Source organism: Mus musculus, chromosome 1 (genome assembly GCF_000001635.26).
Source record: "Mus musculus strain C57BL/6J chromosome 1, GRCm38.p6 C57BL/6J".
Lineage (NCBI taxonomy): Eukaryota > Metazoa > Chordata > Mammalia > Rodentia > Muridae > Mus > Mus musculus.
This window is the reverse complement of record NC_000067.6, coordinates 37,042,455-37,062,419: the sequence shown is the minus strand read 5'-3', so window position 1 is coordinate 37,062,419 and position 19,965 is coordinate 37,042,455. Positions and strand designations below refer to the sequence as shown.

At 44.9% G+C, this 19,965-nt stretch overlaps 1 protein-coding gene and 1 long non-coding RNA gene across 10 annotated transcripts in view; one reads left to right on the top strand and one right to left on the bottom strand.

Annotated features, from left to right (window-relative positions):
• The window catches only part of Vwa3b (von Willebrand factor A domain containing 3B), a 158,451-nt gene that overhangs the window by 125,189 nt on the left and 13,297 nt on the right, over positions 1 to 19,965 (bottom strand). For all 9 annotated transcript variants that reach the window (XR_001778869.2, XR_001778872.2, XR_001778870.1 and 6 more), the window contains exons 4-6: positions 17,212 to 17,462; positions 10,541 to 10,703; positions 1,921 to 2,090 (exon numbers count right to left, since the gene is read on the bottom strand). Coding sequence is in view for 6 of the 9 variants with exons in the window: in XM_006496379.2 (XP_006496442.1) it covers positions 1,921 to 2,090; positions 10,541 to 10,703; positions 17,212 to 17,462 (584 nt within the window). In the remaining 3 variants the exon portion in view is untranslated. The remainder of the gene's footprint in view (positions 1 to 1,920; positions 2,091 to 10,540; positions 10,704 to 17,211; positions 17,463 to 19,965) is intronic.
• On the top strand, positions 16,069 to 19,853 carry Gm39626. Its single transcript, XR_865352.2, has 3 exons — positions 16,069 to 16,148; positions 19,364 to 19,547; positions 19,686 to 19,853. It is a non-coding gene; the product is annotated as a predicted gene, 39626 (long non-coding RNA).

Genomic DNA, 19,965 nt, shown 5'->3' with positions numbered 1-19,965 from the left:
CCTAGAGGACCCACGTGTATGGCAAAGCTTGCAGCTTGCTGGTATGGGGCAAGGCGATGGGCTAATCTCTCTCTCTCTTTCTCTTTTTTTCCCTCCTTTGGGGCAGTGCTAGAGTTGGCACACAGGCCCTCACAGACACCAGCTAGGTACTCTGGGCTACATCCTCAGCCCCTAAATGCTCCTGGAACCCCTTAATTGTAACCCAGAAAGTCAAGTGATAGGACATTAGCTTCTGATTGACAGAGGAAGTCTCTGTCAATCACCTCTGTTTGTCATTGCTAATTAGACTCGGGGAATCCTGAGGGACCACTTGGAGCTTGTCTAAAGTGATGAACTAAAAGTGGGAGTGATCTCGGGCCTCTTGGACTGTGGAAAGCTTGTCATTTTCCTAAAGAACTCCGGGTGAGATTGTCATAGTGACTTGGTGGTAGTGAACAAGACTGCCTCATTCCTGTGGCCTGAGACCAGGACACCAGCCTTGCTATGCCTGGGTCCTGTAGGCATTGTCTAGAGCAGAAATGTCCAGCTCGATCCCTTTAATGACTGCCTGACAGGGCAAGGTGCTTGTGTGTGTGTGTGTGTGTGTGTGTGTATGTATGTATGTATGTTGGGGAACAGATGAAGTCTCTCCTGGCCCTGAACTCCAAGTACCAAGGCCTTGGGTGTCTGGAACTTTCCACACTCTAATCTCTTCTCCAGATTGGAAAGAGAACGGGGTAGAAGTTTCCCCTAATGGGGAGAGGCACCATTAAGAAAAGCTCTTTAGAGAATACTGTTAGACCTCAGCACCCACACCCACCCTGTGCTTCCACACAAGCACAGCCTTGGATAATGTGATAGAGGAAATCCATTCAGCTGAGCCCAGGACCCAGGCAGCCTGCGAGCTCAGACCAGAAAGATGCACTGTGTCCAGTTGGCTAGTCACTGTGCTCTAGCTGGGCCCAACAGCCCAGGGCACAAAGTAACAGCAGATGGCATGGTGTGTCTGACCCCACGCCACAGCGGTCAGGAGCACCAAGGGTTGTGTGTTCAGCTCACTCGTGAAGGCCCAGAGCATGCAGAGGATGGCATGTCTCCAGCTGACTGTTTTATGTAAACCCACCACTGTGCAAAGGATCAGCAGTGACAGAATCAACGTGGCTGTAGCACGCTGTTCCCTGGGCACTAAACCTCCTAGAAAATGTTCTCTAGGAGTGAGGAGGCAGGTACAAGCCAGAGAAGGAATCCTGCCAGCTGTCTTTCTCTCTACCCTAGAGAAAGTGGATGAAGACATCGTGCTCGCCCCTACCCCCATCCCCTTTTATGTATTTGGACATGCTCAGGATGCCAGATTCAAAGACTTATGCCTTGTGATTTCAAACTGTTTGAATAGCTTCCAGGGTGGTGAGCTCAGACTCTGTAATACAGGAAGAGTCCTAACCCTCTTTAGACATGGAAAATCAGGATTCCTGGGGCTGTGAGCCGAAGAACTGCATTTCCACCAACTCTATTAGGCAAATTGGTGGGTGAAAACGTTTACTTCCAGCTGGCCGTTGGTGTCAATAAAGGCCAAGTCCAGGACTCTATATCACCAATTCCCTCTCAAAAAGCCTGTATGTTGCAAAAGTCTAGCTACTGTGAACAATTGCCGTGAGCTAGGCATACAGCGTGATCTCCAGTTGTCAGTGTCTGACCCTGGCGTGAGAATGGCCCTAAGTGGAGAGCCCAGTCCTTGTTGTTTCTAGGATTTAGCTGACGGAGAAGGCAGCATCTCCAGTCTGCAAGACTCCAAGAGCTCAATAGAGGAGAACTATACAGCTGCATGACAAAGGAAAGGGTTCGCAGACCATGACGACTATACATCATGACACAGAGGGTAAACATCTAGACTGTGAGTGGACCACCCACTCTCAGGCCCTCTCAAGTCCACCATTTGCCTACCTGCTGTGGGTCTTAGTGCTCAGATCTTTTAGGAAAGCTATGGTTTCTTCTCCTCTGGCATTGAAGGACACTGTGCAGACTGGATATGGGATCTCCAGAACCCCCGTTAGTAGAAGCTTCTGGAACTCCTGAGGAACATCCCCCACCACAAAGTAGTAGATGGCTTCGATCTGCAAGACAGAGGCGCCAATGGCAGTGGCTTACTATCACCCCCATATACCGCAGCCCTGCACCAGACTCGGCAGCAACACATTTTCTGGTTGCTGCAGAAAAGAGGGCAGAAAGAAGAGAAGCTATGCTCAGTGCTCTGTGATGACACAGGGAAGGGAAAGTCGGCAAGTGAGTCATTCAAGAGCATCTCTTGACAGTGGCTGTGGTCCTTGGGTGCTCCACAAAGAAGAATGTAGTTGGCAGACTTGGAGAGTAGCTGCCTCTGGGCCCACAGGTACAAGACAGGAGAGGAAAGGTCTTTTTCAAGTCAAGAAGCAAAGGAAGTTTTGGGCCAACTTTCCAAGGTGGCGCCAGAATTCTACAGCACAGACTCATCCATTGTCAATCTGAGTCAGGATGCAGGAAAGAGGGTGCATTGCTCTTGTTTCATCCTCTGCTCTCTTCACATGCAGGTGGGCTAAGACTGCCCTCATTTCCTGGGAAGTCAGGAGAAGGATGCGCCTGCCTGACTCTAGTGCACACTGCCTTGCCAGAAGAGAATGGGGAATGGGCAATCCATGTCAAAAGGAACACACACAAACACACTCATATACTACACACCACATACATACATACATACATACATACATAACACATACACACAGCACACATTCAAATACACACACTGTATGCACTGCACATAAGAACACATCACATACCATGACAACACACACCCATAATAATAAACATACCACATGTCACTAACATATGCCAAACACAACACATAAACTACATCACCCCCTGATACACACATCATACTACACAAACACACACTACAGCCCCTATATAGACCATAATACACACACCATACCATATATTATACTACACACACACATACACTCATACATACACCACACCACACAAAAACATCATACCCCATAGATACCACACATTATACACACACACATACACATACCATACTACACATCTACCACACTTTACACCCACACACACCATACATACACACACACACACATACCATACCACACATATACCACACACTATGCCCACCCATACCATACATACTACTTACAACACACATACAGACAGCACTCATACTACACACCACACTCACATATACCACACATATAAACACATCACACGCAGCACACAAACACATAGTACACTTACACCTTTTTATGTCACAATATATTAATTGTACAAAACACTGGATTCCTTTGTTGTTTCCATGTTTCTGCTTTGTGTGTTTTGGTTAGCTGGACCCCCCCCATCCCCATTACTCTCTCTTGTCTCCCTCTCTTGTTCCTTGCCCCCCTCCTGATGTAGACTGAATGGGAAATGTCCCCCAGTGGCTCACTTGTTTCTAAGCTCAGGCCCTTGCTGAGGACACAGTTTTGGAAAGTTGTAGAGCCATTCAGAGGTAGAGCCTTACTGGGGGAAGTGGACACTGGTAACAGGCCTTGGGTTTCCCAGTTCAGTTCCACGACCTGTCTGCTCTGCTTTCCTGACTGCTGTAGAGCATCACACTCCTACCGCTGTGCCTTCCCCGCAGCGATGGACAGTCTCCCTTCTTAAACCGTGAGCTAAGATAAACCCTGCTCTTGTTGGGCACTCTGTCACAGCTGTGAGAAAAGTCACGGATACACCTCTTTTACATGCGCTGTCCCAGTTTGAACCTCTGCGAGAGAAAACATGCAGGATTGTCTTAATACAACTGATTATCTTCGCCACAGTGACACGTTCATCTTGAGCTAGGAATTCTGGGAGATGTCTACCTGATTAAAAATGTGCTCTTAAAAAAAAAGTGCTCTTGGTGTAATCGGAGCTATGGAAAGCCCTTCAAAGCACGCCCAGGAGACACATCTGCAATGGCTCCACTCCTCCTCTGCTCAGGGTATTGCATCCCTGACATGAATGCATTCTATGACTGACCTATCCTCGTCGGTGTCTTCAAGTGCCAGAAAAATGAGACGATACAGTTTATCCTTGAGGGCTTGGTTTTAAGGGTTAAATAAATACACATCTACTACATAAACCTCTGAAAGTACAAATCAAAGCAAGCCAGGAATATATATCATCTGAACCTGCCCCTCAGAATCACCTTAATTGATCCCTTCCAGAGAGGACATGGTAGGTGCCTCCGCAAATGTGCGGGTGAGAAGCAGACTTCATCATGTTCTTAAAGCCTGTCCTAGTTAGGGTTACTGCTGCTTCGATAAAACACCATGACCAAAGCAACTTGGGGAGCTTACACTTCTACACTGCTGCTCATCATCGAAGGAAGTCAGGACAAGAACTCAAGCAGGGCAGGAACCTGGAGGCAGGAGCTGATGCAGAGGCCATGGAGGGGTGCTGCTTACTGGCTTGCTCAGCCTGCTTTCTTTTTTTGTTTGTTTGTTTTTTTCTTTTTGTTTTTTTTTGGTTTTTGTTTTCTTTTTTTCCCCCAAGACAGGGTTTCTCTGTGTAGCTCTCCCTGGCTGTCCTGGAACTCACTTTGTAAACCAGGCTGGCCTTGGACTCAGAAATCTGCCTGCCTCTGCCTCCCAAGTGCTGGGATTAAAGGCGTGCGCCACCACCGCCTGGCTCAGCCTGCTTTCTTATATAACCCAGAACCACCAGCCTCAGGACCACACAACCCACAGTGGGCTGGGCTCTCCTTCATCAATCATTAATTTAAAAAAAAATGTCTTACAGCTGGATCTCATGGAGGCATTTTCTCAGCTGAGGTTCCCTCCTTTCGGATAGCTCTAGCTTGTGTCAAGCTGACAAAGGACTAGCCAACATGGAGCCCACGACTTACTTATGCTTTAATCTCAACTCCTTGTGAACTGAAGTTAGTCAATAAGTGTTTCCCTTTTAACTTTAAACCTGACAGAGAGGAGACACACTCGTGGTTAGTTACCCAGTTGGCTAGGAGCCTATGTCTACAGCAGAAAGAGCATACTTGATACCCAATGAGACAGCTAGAACAGGGGTAGTCAAGGGCTCAGGCTGGGAGTTAGGTGGCCAGAGTGAGAGCCCAGACAAGACTACTTCAGCCACTACCTCCTCCAACAGGGACAGGAAAGCATTAACCCCTCTCATACCTTTTCCTCTCTAGTCTGTCAACACCAGCTCTCAGATCACTAGAAGAAATAATCCCAGCCACCCAGTAGGCAGGGGAAAAAAAACAAAAACAAAACAAAACTAAGAAACAGCATTCTGTGGAGTGTTAAGTTGACGGAATTGTTTTTTTGCAGGCTGTCCTGCTTCCTGGTGTTACACAGGCCTTAGGCCAGGTGTGCAAGCAAGGCTCCTGCCTCGGGTCATGGTGTTTCGTCACAGCAGTAGAAACCTTAACTAACTAGGGCAGGCCCTCCAGCGATGGTGATTAAGGCTCCTGTGTGCAGTGTTGCTCAAAAACATTTCCCTGATTGCATCTGTGCCCAAATCAAACATAGGAACAGGCTCTCATAGTCATCTAAAATGACACATGGCCCAAGATGGGGAACACACAGAGTATCTTCTAGGATCTGTGAGCTCACGCGGCAGTGTGGCGGTTTTACTAAAGATGCTCCCAGGAAGAGGCAGTATTCGGAGGTATGGCTGTGGTGGTGGAAGCCTTTGAGGTCTCAGAAGCTCAAGTCAAATCTAGCAGTTCACCGGCTCTTCCTACTGCCTGTGGATGCAGACGTCGACCTACCAGCTACATCTCTAGCACCGTGTCTGCCTGCACACCGCCGTGCTTCCTCCACCATGGCAATATGCACTGACTTCTGAACTATACCCAAGCCCCAACTGAATGTTCTCCTTCGTAAGAGTTGCCGTGATCATAGTGTCTCTTCACAGCAATAAAACCTTAACTACACAAGGTCCTAGAGATGGGGAGGGTTGTTCCAGAAGTCTCTGACAGGGTGCGTCAGTGCTCCGGCAGTGAGTGGCCCAAGATACTAAAACTCTTTTTTTTTTTTTTTAAGAAAGCAACATGTTTATTCATCCCATCGTCTCATCTAATAAAAGAGATTAAATCCACTGTCCTCAAACTTTCTATATAGAAAATAGTAGGGCATGGTGGCGCACGCCTTTAGTCCCAGCACTCGGGAGGCAGAAGCAGGTGGATTTCTGAGTTCAAGGCCAGCCTGGTCTACAAAGTGAGTTCCAGGACAGCCAGGGCTATACAGAGAAACCCTGTCTCAAAAAAAAAAAAAAAAAAAAAGCCAACAACAAAAAAGAAAATAGTAGACATGCACTGTTAAATGGGCAAATACTATAAGTTACCAAAGGCAGAAACAAGGACAGAGCTGCCTTCATGATGTAGAGGGGACAGGGGAGCTGGAAACATTTCATAATTTAGTGCTGCGATGCTAAATCAAACAGAGATTCAAAGAAAAGTAATACCTCAAAATCTAAAAGAAAAACTAGCACATTTATTTTCTAGGCCATCGTATACAGAAAACAATATACTCAAAAGCAAAGGTTTTCCTGGGAATGGTTTAACATTTGTTAGTTACCTTGTGATACTGAAACTCTTTTGCAGAGATGCTTTTCCCTGGAGATGCTATGGAGCTGAAAACTGCCTTTACTGTACTGGGGTGTTCAGCCGAAAGCCGAAAGCTCTTGCAATTTATTCCACATAAAATAGAATGCTAAGGGACTGGAAAGATGGCTCAGTGGTTAAGAACACTGATTGTTCTTCCAGAGGTCCTGAATTCAATTCCCAGCAGCCACATTTGGCTCACAACCATCTGTAATGGGATCCAATGCCCTCTTCTGGTGTGTCTGAAGAGAGCAACAGTGTACTCATATACATAAAATAAGTAATTAAAAAAATAGAATGGTAAGGTCTGGAGAGATGGTTCAGTCTATAGGGTGCTTGCAACTCAAGCAAGGACCTGAATTCCATCCCTAGGATCCTTGTAAAAGCCAAGCTCAGTGGTGAGTGCCTATAGTTTCAATACTGGGGATCAAAATTGGGGGACCCCTGGGGATCACTGAACAGATAGTCTAGTCAATAATAGAGCTTCAGGTACACACACACACACACACACACACGCTAGGATGGTACCTTTATGTCACATTTCATGGCAACCTGCAGTTCTGCTCACATGAAGAGACCTCTCATCAGCTTTGGAAGGAAGAAAAGAAACAGACAGGGAGCTACCCTCTCTGCCCACTGCCCAAGCCAGCTCTCATCTCAAAGCCTTAGGCATACAATCTTCCTCAAGAAGCTAAGGAGATCAGCCCCAAAGCACAGCAGGGAATCCAGCGAAGACTGCCTCTCTCTCTCTCCATTCACAGTAACACTGCAGCATTTTAAGTCAGCTCCATGTCTGGGGACCTAACTCTTGTTCCTCCTCATTTCTCTGACAGCCCCTTCCCTTCTTTGAACCATTTTGACTTTCTGATTCCCTTCATGGTGGTGACTCCCTTCTTATGGTCAGTAATGGGATTAACTCCAGATGGCTTCTCAGATGCCTCCTAACGCCTAGACCATCACTTGCTATCTGCCCTTGCAGGTTCTAGGGTCTGAATTCCACCCATTGTCCCCACCAGAGTCCTGTAGGGCTTAGCAAACTCACCTGTTTCATGCAGCACCATCCACTTCTCTCCAGCTGAAAATAACAAACCTCACTTCTACGCCACCTGTTCAGGACCAGAGCTCCTTGGACCTACGCCTAGCCCCCAAACTCAACCATATTGACAGTATTTCCTTTTCATGCCTTCACTTTCTAAAAACATTTTGAGATCCCTGGTTAGGCATTAGGGACACAGTGAAAAACGTTTACACCTGTCCAAACTGTTCCAGGGAAGCAAGCGAGATAATTAGTTTTACAGACTGACAGCCTGGCACTCAAGAGGGCAAGACCCTTGTAGGATTAGGAAAGTCTATATTAATTCACTCATTTATAATCCCTGTAAATATTATTTTAAAGAACCCCAAATCTGAGCAGGTGCCTACTGGGTACACAAAAGAGAGACTGGGATAAACAAAAAAACCAAAAAAACAAAAAACAAAAAAACAAAACAGAAAGCCAGGTGTCCTGAAGGACAAAAGGACTTCTGTGGTCTGTATATGCTTTGAATTTGCTCAAGGCCACAGGTCGAATGTGGTGGTCTAAAGGTGCTGGCACCTTTCTTGGTTCTTCTTCTAAAGGACGCCCTGGCACTCAGTAGGTTGTTCATATTTTCTAAGGCTGGAATGAACCCAGAGGAAATAAAGGAAGGAAGCAAGGGTATCTGAGGATTGGAGTCTGATCAAGTCTGACCACTTGATACAGGCCAGAGTCGGCAGTGATCAATACAGTAAGGACCACAAAGAAATAGCACGCTTGTGTGTGCATGCACACAGCCACAGCTACACCCACAGCCACACCCACACCCACAGCCACACATCCAAAGCCTGGGAAACATTCCATTTTGAATGCTTAGTAAAATCCAAACACTTGGAATTTTGCAAATGTCAAAACAGACTTGAAGGCCAAAGAACAAAGTGATTTGTATTTGGTTCTTCTTTAATGAAAAACACGTGTTCTGCTGGCTTTGTGAGTAAAAACAAAAGAAGAGTTCACAATTTCAAACCATCGCCTTAGTTTTGATGAACCTTAGACTGGGGGGCCAATGGGGGTGTGCCAGCCCTTATTTACTTATTTACTTATTTTGTACTTATTTATTTTCAGTTACATAAGATTGAAACCTACAGAGACTCTCATTTTCCAGAATAGAGGAAGCAGATATTTAGCATCTATATCTCAAAGGCAAGCAGACCTCCCCTCCCCCTCCCCACTCCCCTCCCTCTCTCCACCCACCCCCAAAGAGTTGAGATTGACTACAGAATCCCTCCCACCCAGAGAAATTTCTTGCCATTATATCATTCTCTTAAAGAGCCTCATCACCAGGGTCATTCAGAGAAACAGACCTTGTGGCAGAAAGAAACGTGAGAGACCACCTTACTCACTTTTCTCAGGAAAAGTGTTATCAAAGGTCCCTAGCAAAAACTGTATACCAGTGCCTTCAAATGAATGGAGGGAGGGGGGGCACTGTGCAGGTTTCATTTCTGTGAAAGTCATAAAATAGCTTGACAGAGATCAACTTAGATGAGAAAGTCATCCCAGTTCCTGGCTACAGCCCCTCACTGCAAAGAAGTCACATTGGCAGAGCTTGAAGTAGCTGGTCACGTGACATCCACAGTATGAGCAGAGACAAATGAACACATGCATGCTCACTTGCTTGTGCTAGGCTTGGTTTCTTCACTCCTATACAGTTCAGCACCCTGAGCCTAGGCAATGGTGCTGCCCACGGTGGGCTGGATCTTCCCATATCAACTGAGACAATCCCCAAAAGACACGGCCACGAGCACAACCCAGTGTAGACAATTCCTCATTGAGATTCTCTTCTCAGGTGGTTCCATGTTGTGTCAAGTTGACAATTAATGCTGACTGATATCACACAAGGCTCATCATTGGCTTGAATACACATAACAGATCCGTCTATGAAGAGAAGGAGCTGGGAAAGATCCAGAACATAGGTGCTAGGGAAACTCTATTTCCTTGTTTTGGGGGGAGTCTCTCATCTCTCTGTTTCCTATAAATGGGGATTCTTTTCTCTAATCAGCAGAAGGGCAAGAACAGAACTAATGTGTTAGAGATTTGCAGACTGGCCACACTCCTATGTGTTCTCTTTGAACTAGCTGCATAAGGGTTTGTCCTTATGTAGGCCCTATTAACCCTGGAGAAAAGCTTAGGTTAGCTCACTGGGCAGGTATGGGCGCCCCATTTTGGTTGCTCCAACTCTGCCATCACCAAGTCATTGAAGCCTGGAGCCTACTTCTGGACTGGTTGTGAGCTGAAGACTAAACAGGATTATGCTTTGGGGACTGTGCTGGCTAGTTGGTTTTGTCAACTAGTCACAATCTAGAGTCACCAGGGAAGAACCACTCGATGAAGGATTGGCCCAGAGCCTGGCAGGTTGGCCAGGGGCATATCTGTGGATGATTCTTCTGATTGCATTTAATGATACAGAAAGACCCAGCTACAAGTGCATGGCATCATCCTCTGGATTTTGGTCCTCTCTCTCTCTCCCTCCCTCCCTCCCTCTCTCCTTCCCTCTGTCCTCCCCCTCCCCTTCCCTCTCTTTCTCCCTCTCCCTTTCCCTCTGCCCTTGACTGCAGGTGCAATGTGACCAGCTCCCTTGAGCTCCTACTGCTGTGACATCCCCACTATGATGACTGTAACCTGGAACCAACCATCAGAAATAAACCATCTCACACACACACACAATTTGCTTTTGATCAGGGTATGTTACCATAGCAACTGGACAGGAAACTAAGGCAGGTACTCTCAATGATGATGCTCCAGTTTCCCTGAAGAGCAACTAGGAGGAGGCCTGGACCAGTATCGTGGAGACACAGAGAGTATACAGTTAAGCTCGAAGCCACCTTGGTGACCTGGGCCAGCCATGGATACACACTTACGGTTTTGTCTTTCCCAGCTTCCAGCAGAGCATCTAGGCCGCTAACCTCTCTCACAGGCTTTGGCTCAAAAGTCATTTTCTCAATCCAGCTGATAGCAGCAGCTATGGAGTGCTCGGTCACAAGGATGGCGTACTCCTGCCATTTCACCGGCTCTGCGGAAACCCTGAAAGGGATCATAGTCACCAGACAGTGATTAACGCCACCATGGGAGTGTTGGCCTTCAGTGTCAACCAGAAGTCACCTGGGAGAGAAGGGAAACCAAGCTGCCAGTTCTTCGAGAGTCATCGAGAAAATGTGTGAGCCAGTGCAGACACGCCTGTCCTGTTCGGGCAAGTTTACCAAGGATCTAATACCTAATGTCAAAGCACCATGACCTCCCACAGGCATGGTGACCAGGAGACATAGTTGGAGTGGCATGGGTCAGACAAAAAGGTACAAGTGTTGACTAGTGCTTTAAAAGCATTAAGAGAGGGGCCGAGAGACTTCCGGATTGGATGGAGGAAGAGAGGAAGCAGGAGAGAGTTAGGTTCTTTTTGACAGGGATAGCATGAGGACAAGATGTAGCTACGAGTGTCTCCTGGTTTCAGTGGTCGATCCATCAGGATTCGCCTCCAGAGGATTTAGATTTAATAAGGTTTTACAAGATTAGAATTTTAGTTGCTGTGCCCAACGATTGAGTTACCATCGTTTCTGAACTAAGTTTATGTTGTGTTTTCCTTCATGCCGTGGTTTGTCCGGGTTCAAGAGAGAAAGTTATGGTGGCAAAGCATGGATAGGTTTGCCTGAGGTGCACCACAAAGGCCGTGAGGGATTTGAAGCATGGGGTTGGTGTGGTAGCAACCCACCAGTGGGAACCTAGAGAGCTGGGTGGAGAGATTTTGGAGTTCTGAGTCAGAGTCTCTGCGAGATAAAATCAGGTCGGGCCATTGCCTGCCAGTGCATGGCGGACCAGGCCATGGGGGCAGAGAGTTGCCCCCACAAGCACAGGAACATGCCAGTTCATTTTTTTTTTTTTAAATATTTACTGCAACAGGTGATGAACCAACATGTTTGGCAAGAATCCACTAGAAATTTAAGATTATTAGCCTAAGTATTAGGTTTTGTTTTTTTGTTTTGTTTTGGTTTTTTTGTTTGTTTGTTTGTTTTGTTTTTTGTTTTTGAGTAGCTGAGTAGCACTGAGGTGAGTCACATGAGACAAGTCACGTGGACTCAAGGGCAGGAATTGAAAGAAACTGCTGGCAGGCTCTGAGTCAGAGAGCTGTAGAATGGAAGTTGCCTACTTCTTGGGGCAGAGATTGATTGAACTGTGAATTTATAAAATTGGGATTATTTGCTTTTAGATTTATTTATATACAGATTTTATTTATATACAGATTCTGTCTGAATAACGTGGGGAATTTCTCCTACTTTGGAACTAGGATAGGGAAAAATTAGTCACTGACTTGAAGTAGATAGGGCAGTGAACGGGTATTAATAAAATAAATGTCTGTGGCTCCAGGCAGAGAGCTGAACAGATAGACGATATAAGGATACATTGCTCTAATACATCTTAACAGGATACTCAAATTCTGTCTAATGTGGGCTCCACAGGAATTCTTAGTTATTATCCTGCCTGGCAAAATATAAAAGGCCTAAGAATAGGCATATACAGTATTTTAGTTTACTTCATGTGTTTTAGATTGTTTTAACTTTCAAAATGGGTGTGATGTTAAGTTTTGTGGTTATGTTATTCCTCTGGGAGAGAGGTCAAAAAAAAAAAAAAGTCTGGTTACTGGCTCAAGGGTATGCTGATTTGGGAGAAAGGTTTTGTCTTTGCAATTTTAGAAAAGGTGATTAGTGTCTATACACCTTCCAGAGTAATATGGATCAAATTTGATAGAAGAAGACCCCCTGAAGAAATAGATTCCACAAAATCAAACGAAAACATTATCTTGATGATACTAAGATTTTGTTTTGAGATTTGTATATTACAGAATATACTGCCTTGTTGAGTCTCTGCTTGAACTTCGGGTGTCTTAGACTTTCAGATGCAAGCACACCCGTGTGCATCCACACAGGATTGTGCAGGACACAGACATCAGAGACTAAATCAATCATTAGTGTGGCCTTCTTAAGGCCAACCAACTCTTCTATTTTCCCTACCCCCTCCCCCCCCCTTCAAAATATCTCAATGGCCATATTCAGCTTGAAGAAATAGTCACCGACCCAGTTCCCTGGACTCTGGGGCTAGAGGGAGTTATTATAGGTTGTCTTTCTAGGGAATATGGAAATGGTCATAATTAGAACAAGAAAGAATAGCTAGAATTGATGCATAGCCATAATCTCACTTGGTAGTGTTGTAACCACTGAATTACTGATGCTAGAGAGACTTCAGTGTTGTGTACAGTTTGCCTCTGCATTGCCAGACAGAGGCTCCCATCCTCCCTCCCATCGCAGCAAGCACAATATGCAGACAGCTGGTTTCTGTGCTGCGTCCTCCTGCAGCAGCCAGGGGCTCCCTTCCCCTCCCTTAGCATTAGAATGGCTCTACCCATAAAATCCAACACACACACCCCACGCCTTGTCTCAAAAAAAAAAAAAAACAAAAAAAACAAAAAACCAACACTCCTGCTGATAAGCAGCAAAACTCCAGGTGCCTGTCCTTGAGACCTTAGAGAAATAACTAGCTTAAGGGAAACCGTGGAAGAAAAAAAAAAGGTATCAGAGGTCAGATCACAGATAGTTACGACTGGGACTGGCTATAAAATTAGTCCTTGAACAGACACCCTTTAAACCCCCTCCCACTTCAGTACTATTCCACCCTCTACTCCCCTTTTCTGTGAATATTCACTCTATTCCTAACTATATTGTATACAAACCCAATGTTTCCTGGATTCAGGGTTGCTTGCCAGCATTCACACAGTGAGTGCTAGGTGGACAAACTGAGTTCAAACTTGAAACAATAGAAGATTCTTTTTCGAGTTGCAATGGACTTCAAAATTTTTCGACTCATCTGGGTTTCCTATGGATTCAGGGCACAACAGTAGAAATCTTTTTCATTGTTACTAAGTTGAAGTCATAGTTTCTTATTTTGGTACAGAAATTATTTTGATGCAAAATCAAGGTTTCATTGGTATAAATTACTTCTATTGATACTAAAAATTTTAAAGTACAGGGCTTAGACCCAGTCCTTCTATTACTGTTATTATAAACTGATCTGAGATTATTAAGCCTGTGAGTTAAAGGCCAAATAGCAAATTCATGGCTCTGAGTTTATCATTTGGGTGTTTTCAGAGATTTTAATTAGAAATAGCTGAGAGTAGGGGCTGGTGAGATGGCTCAGTGGTTAAGAGCACTGACTGCTCTTCTGAAGGTCCTGAGTTCAATTCCCAGCAACCACATGGTGGCTCACAACCATCTATAACAAGATCTGGTGCCCTCTTCTGGTGTGTCTGAAGACAGCTACAGTGTACTCACATATAATAAATAAATAAATCTGAAGAAAAAAAAAAGAAGAGAAACAGCTGAGAGTAGTTAACGGAGAAGAGTCCAGATTACTTTACATAGATAGTTGGTTCTCAAAAACATCAGAAATCCACGGAATTTGAATTTAATGTTACTCATTCACTTGTTGAGACAAATCTACTCCTAACAGCTTCCCATTTGTGGATTCAAAAAAGCAACTGAGCATCGCACCTCCAGGTGAGGCTGTACATTTGTGGCTAGGTGGCCACTGGGCAGAAAATTACCAATCTCTCCTGCAGACCTGTACTGTTCCTGAAAGGACACAGTTTACAGGTTAGGACAGCTTAGTTCTGCTGAGAATAGGCTAGTCCTTAATATTCCTGTTTCTCTAAGGTCTGTCAGATGCTCCTGGGCCAGAAGGCTGAAGACCTGCTCCATCTTCCTGACTTACTGGGGCTGTATGGGTAGGCCGCTGTCTCTACAATTTGTCTCAGTTCTGGAAGCTGTGTTAGGCTTCCTATGTATTTTTAGGTAATGTTGGTCATTCTCAGATTTCTGATGGGGTTGAAAAACCACTAACAGTCTCATAGCCAACCCAGGCCATTTACTGTGAGAGAGCAGGCTTGAGAGAATGGTTTTCAGACGGCACACAATCTAAAGCCAGGCCATCAGTCAGGATAGAATCATAAGTCTATAACTTAGGGTAGATGACAACGTTCCATCTTCATGACTTAAATAATGGACTGGGTGTTAGGTCTGTCTTATACTTTACAAATTACAAAATGATAACAGTTGTGTACTATTTATATTTGAGAGGAAGGTTTTGTTTTTTATTAGAACTGAAAGGGGGAAGGGTTGTGGATGGGTCTGGTGCTGTTTGTAGTTTGATGCTAATTCCATTCTCCTGGGAGGGGTTTCAGACAAGGAGTGAGCCACTACTCAGGTGACTTCTTGGAACCAATCCCCTAATGAATAAAGGAGCCAATCACTAAAAAAAAGAGAAGGGGGCGAGAAGAGGGTGAGTTAGTAAAATGCCTGCTGTCCAAACCTGAGGACCCAAGTTTGGATCTCTGGTACCCACATAAAGAAGGCAACCTCATCAGCATAACTGAAATCCCAAATGTGGGGAGCTAGAGACAGGAGCATGTCCAGGGCCTGCTGGCCATCCAGTCTAACCAACCAGAGAGCTCCGGGTTCCGTGAAAGACATTCTCAAAGAGGGAAAAAAATAAAGTGGAGAGTGATTGAGGAAGACATCTCTAGCCACCACACATGTGCACACACACATCCACACAGGACTGTGTAAGCATCCATGAACAAATACTAGGAGAAACTATTTTCATTAAAAGAATTATTATTATTATTATTATTATTATTATTATTATTATTATTATTATTATTTGGTTTTTCGAGACAGGGTTTCTCTGTATAGCCCTGGCTGTCCTGGAACTCCCTTTGTAGACCAGGCTGGCCTCGAACTCAGAAATCCTCCTGCCTCTGCCTCCCCAGTGCTGGGATTAAAGGCGTGCGCCACCACACCCAGCTCTTAACAGAATTATTAAACTCTCTCCTATCAATAGTGTGGAGGGCCTTTTGGGGTGCTGCTTGGCAGGAGTCTGACATTGGCCAAGGACAAGGAAGTGGGCTTCAGGCAGGAATCTGGCACTGGCCATGACAGGGACGTAAGCGCAGGCAGGAATATGGCATTAGGGAATGATAAGGAAGTTTCTGCAAGAATCTAACTTTAGGCTGTAATAGGGAAGTAGGGTAAGGCAGGAATTTTAATCTCAGGGTGCAACAAAAGAAGTAGGCTTCAGGCAAGATTTTGGGCTTGGACAAGGAAGTGGGCTCAAGTATTTTGGTCATTATGACAAGCCCTTTCAAACAACTGTCGCAGGAGTAATCACGGGACTTTGCCCACTGCCTTGTTAGTTCCTAATTGTACTGCTTGCCCTTAATACTTGCATGTAATTAAAATGGTATAAAAAGCAGATTGGAAAAATTAAATTTGCCTTCAGTCTCAGAATTGACTGGGATCATGCTACAATGTTGTCTGTCTTTTTTCTTTTTAATCCTCACTCCGGGGCTGGAGAACCTGTTGACTGACTGAGCGGGCTTGGTCACAATAGCGAATTTATAATAACCTACAGTATTACAGCTTACAGGTTGGTAGCAATTCACTATTTTAAAATTTATTCTTAGTAATATTGTTTTCATTGTCATTTCAGCTATCCTTCCTGGGTCAAAAATAGTACTGTTTTGGTTCAGCCAATTGTGTTTTAAAATCCTGAGAACATTTGTTTAAACTGTTTATTTTAGAAATGACTGAAGGGCACCCTTGCCTCAAAAAAGAGGAACCATCCGAATCTAGTGTGTTTACAGTGTCAACCAAATTGGCTTGACTGTTGCTAATGCTCCGTCTGATGCCACAGGGATTGCTGGCTCGGACGTGTGTCCCTTGGTGGGGCCTCTTTGGATAGAGGGGTCTGACTGAGTGGCACATATGCTACAGTAAACAATCCAAGAAAGCAAAGGCTTTGTGTGCATCAAAACCTGGTGCCTTCAGTAACTTGTCTCTGTCAACCCCACCCACAAAGGTGTCCCCTATTTAGATAAAAGTGCATTATTTGGTTGAGAAAAACTCAATTAGGTGCACTTCCCTCCACCCGCTCATCCAGATGTTTCCCGTCAAGGAGGCTCAACCCCTATGTGGCTGAGAAGTCAGCACTGAAACCCACATTCCTGTGGTGCCAGGAATCCATAAATAATCAATCATAAAACTCTACATGAAATTCTAGAACGGTAACCACCTGTTGTTCTGATTAAAGGGTTTAAACTCATGGGAGAGGTCAGCGTGTGTCACAAACTCAGTCTGGCAAAGACAGCAAAAGTGTGGCCTTTAATCTCAACATCCAAACTAAAACGAGACTTCCAGCTTCAACACACACACATATACACAAATAACACAGTTATTCATATTCTCGTTTTTGACCTGCCAGTAGATTGAAGAAAAGTTAAGTTTCTAAATCTCTCTTAACATGAAACCTGAGGTGTCCTGAGAAGTGCATATAAAAGTTCCCTGAGATGAATAATAAATGCATCGTGGGTTTTCTGCTGAAATTATACATCCTATGGAATTATGATAATCCTCCTCCCTCGCCATCAGCCTAACTGTGTTAACTCGGAAGATGTGATCCGCAGAGACAAATATTTTCACTGGGAACTCACCATATCATGTTGAACCTGGTGATGAGAGCCACCTGCTCCTGGAGGACCATTTTCAAAGCATCCCGACACAGATTGAGCTCCTCCATCAGAACGTCACCGAAGTCCAGCACTATGGTGACTCTCTGTTCCAAGATAACACCAAAAATCTGCCGGCTTCCGCTGGTGAGCCAGTCCATCCGCTGCTTGTAGCTCTCCACGGCTTGTGTTAAGTAATCCACAAACTGGCAGATCAGCTCTGTCTTTGCTGTCAGCTGAATGAAAATAAGGATGAAAAGTTAAAAAGAATGAAACAGTAGCAAAATAGGCAGTTGGGGCCTCAGTTCCGGTGATACAGCTGGAGCCACGAACTAGAAAGTGTTCCATAGGTGCCCTTCAAACACCACAGGAACCGGGAAAGAGATTTCAGCCTCTCAGAAAGATAATGAGATTTCTTCAAACTGCAGCACTCAAAATAAAATAAAATAAAATAAAATAAAATAAAATAGTGTCTAGGTTATATCTTATAATATATACAGAACACCAGAAAATGACCAGGGGCACTTTTAAGAAATTGAGTAAAAGAAAGAAAAACTAGCCAAGACAGATTTATTTTTTAAAGTCCCACTGAAAAGTTTTCCTATGTAAGAAGACACTACAAATTATTTCTTCAAAGGTCTCCAGTTCCTTGCAAGGACAGCAGCTCAGGCTCATCCTAGTGACTGTAACTTTTGTCACTCTGCCCTCTCTCCTATGCCAACCTCCCCTGTGCCTGGGTCACCCAGTTACTCATAGCCGCCACTGATACTTTTGGGGACATTCCTAAAGGTGACAAAGACTTGTGGGCAACTTCTTGTTATGTACACATCCTTTAAGCACACCTGGCACAATCGAAAGGCCTTTTAGAATGCAAAGAGGTAGACAGCAGACAAGAAGAACGAAAAGGCCGTGCGTCTATATTCTTGTCTACTCCTCAAAGGCCAGCACCATTTCTCTGCAGCATCGTGGCGCCAGGGATGGAACCTGGGACTTTGCGCATGCTCAACAAGTGCTTGTCCACTGAGCCATGCCCCAGCCCCTGCCATACCTCATGGCTTCTCTGAAGACCTCAGCTTTCAGGGCCCTTGGCATGAAACTGTGTTGTGCGGCTTTTTCCCAATGATGCAATTGCCATTGAGTCCCTTGTACCCTTTTGAGTAAACCCTATAAACTCTGGTTCCGTGGGCTAGATTCAACGGACCCTTTCTGGGGTTAAGCAGGTGGTTGTTCCCATTCCTGTAGACCTAGGAAAAGTCACAGAAAGATCTCAGGGGGTGTGGCGGTGGGTTTATGTGGGCAAAGACACCTCTGCTCTGTGGTGATTTTAATGTGGACCAGTTTAAAACAGTTCTAGTTCACCAAACCCAGAGGTCCAATTTTAAATTATTAAAAACAGTCGGCCCTCTCTATCCACAGGGCCTATATTCTCAAATTCAACCAACCTAGGGTAGAAAATATCTAAAAATGAACTGCATGGATACTGACTATGAACAGGTTATTTATTGTTATTATTTCCTATCCAATATGATATAAGATGTATTCACACAGCATTTATACTGTGTTGGGTATTATAAATCATCTAGCGATAACATATAGAATTGAATGGGTTTTAATGCAAATGCTGTGTTCTGCCAAGTATCTGTTGAGGATTGTGATGGATACTAGTTGTCTACTTGACCACTTCTGAAATCAGCTGAAAACAAGTCCCTTAGCATTCCTGTGAGGGATTTTCTTGATTGGATCCTTTGAGATGGGAAGACCCGCCCTAAATCTGGGCCACACCTTCTGGAGGCAGCCCACATGAATGGACATAAAGAAGGAAGCTTTTTCTTTTTGCTTGCTTGCCCTCACTCTCACTGGCAAGTTCATTACCCTGTTGCTGAGGCATTCCTTTGCTGGTGTTAGCGCCTACTCCTTCAGGGGTACAATGTAGGCTGAAGACCAGCATCCTCTAGGAATCCTCCGATACTCTAGCACCAGACCTGGGCACCCAGTCTCCTGGGCTGAACTACTAGGAATTCTTGGCCTTTCCAACGGGAGGTAGTCATTGTTGGGCTAGCTGAAGCACAGTTTGTGAGCCACTGTAATAAATCCCCTTTCAATAGATATGTTCTTTCTACTAATCCTCTTTCTTTAGACAATCTTGACTAACACAGGGCTCCTGGGAGCGCCTCCTACAGATTCCAAGGAAATAATAGTCCCAGTGGCTCTCAGAGGTGTGTCTCCAACAAGACTTCAGACTTCAGTTGTGGGTCCTAGCCTGACGTGAGTGAGCTCTCCGCCTGCCAGCGCTGGCCCCTCGTCCAATCTGGCTCCGGCAGGTAAGAACAGCCTCCATTTGTCTCTTGGGTGACTCTGGAGATTACTCTCATACTGACTTTTTTTCACCGTCATTTTCAAAATACAGTACATAAAGGGTTTTCTTCTGAGCGAGAGCTCTCGGTACTCTTCTCTTTCAGGCTCTGGGCTTCCTTCCCCAGCTGCTCAATAACTTCATCGTTAAGCCACTGCCCAAAGAAAACAGGAAATGGGAATCCCTCTGGCCCCTGGGATCTTTTGTTGTTTCTTGGTGGAGGGTTTGTTTGTTTATTTGTTTCTTTTTCTTTTTCAAGACAGGGTTTCTCTTTGTAGCCTTAGCTGTCCTGGAACTTACTCTGTACACCAAGCTGGCCTCGAACTTAGAGATTCCCCTGCCTCTGCCTCCTGAGTGCTGGAATTAAAGGCGTGTATCTCCACCAC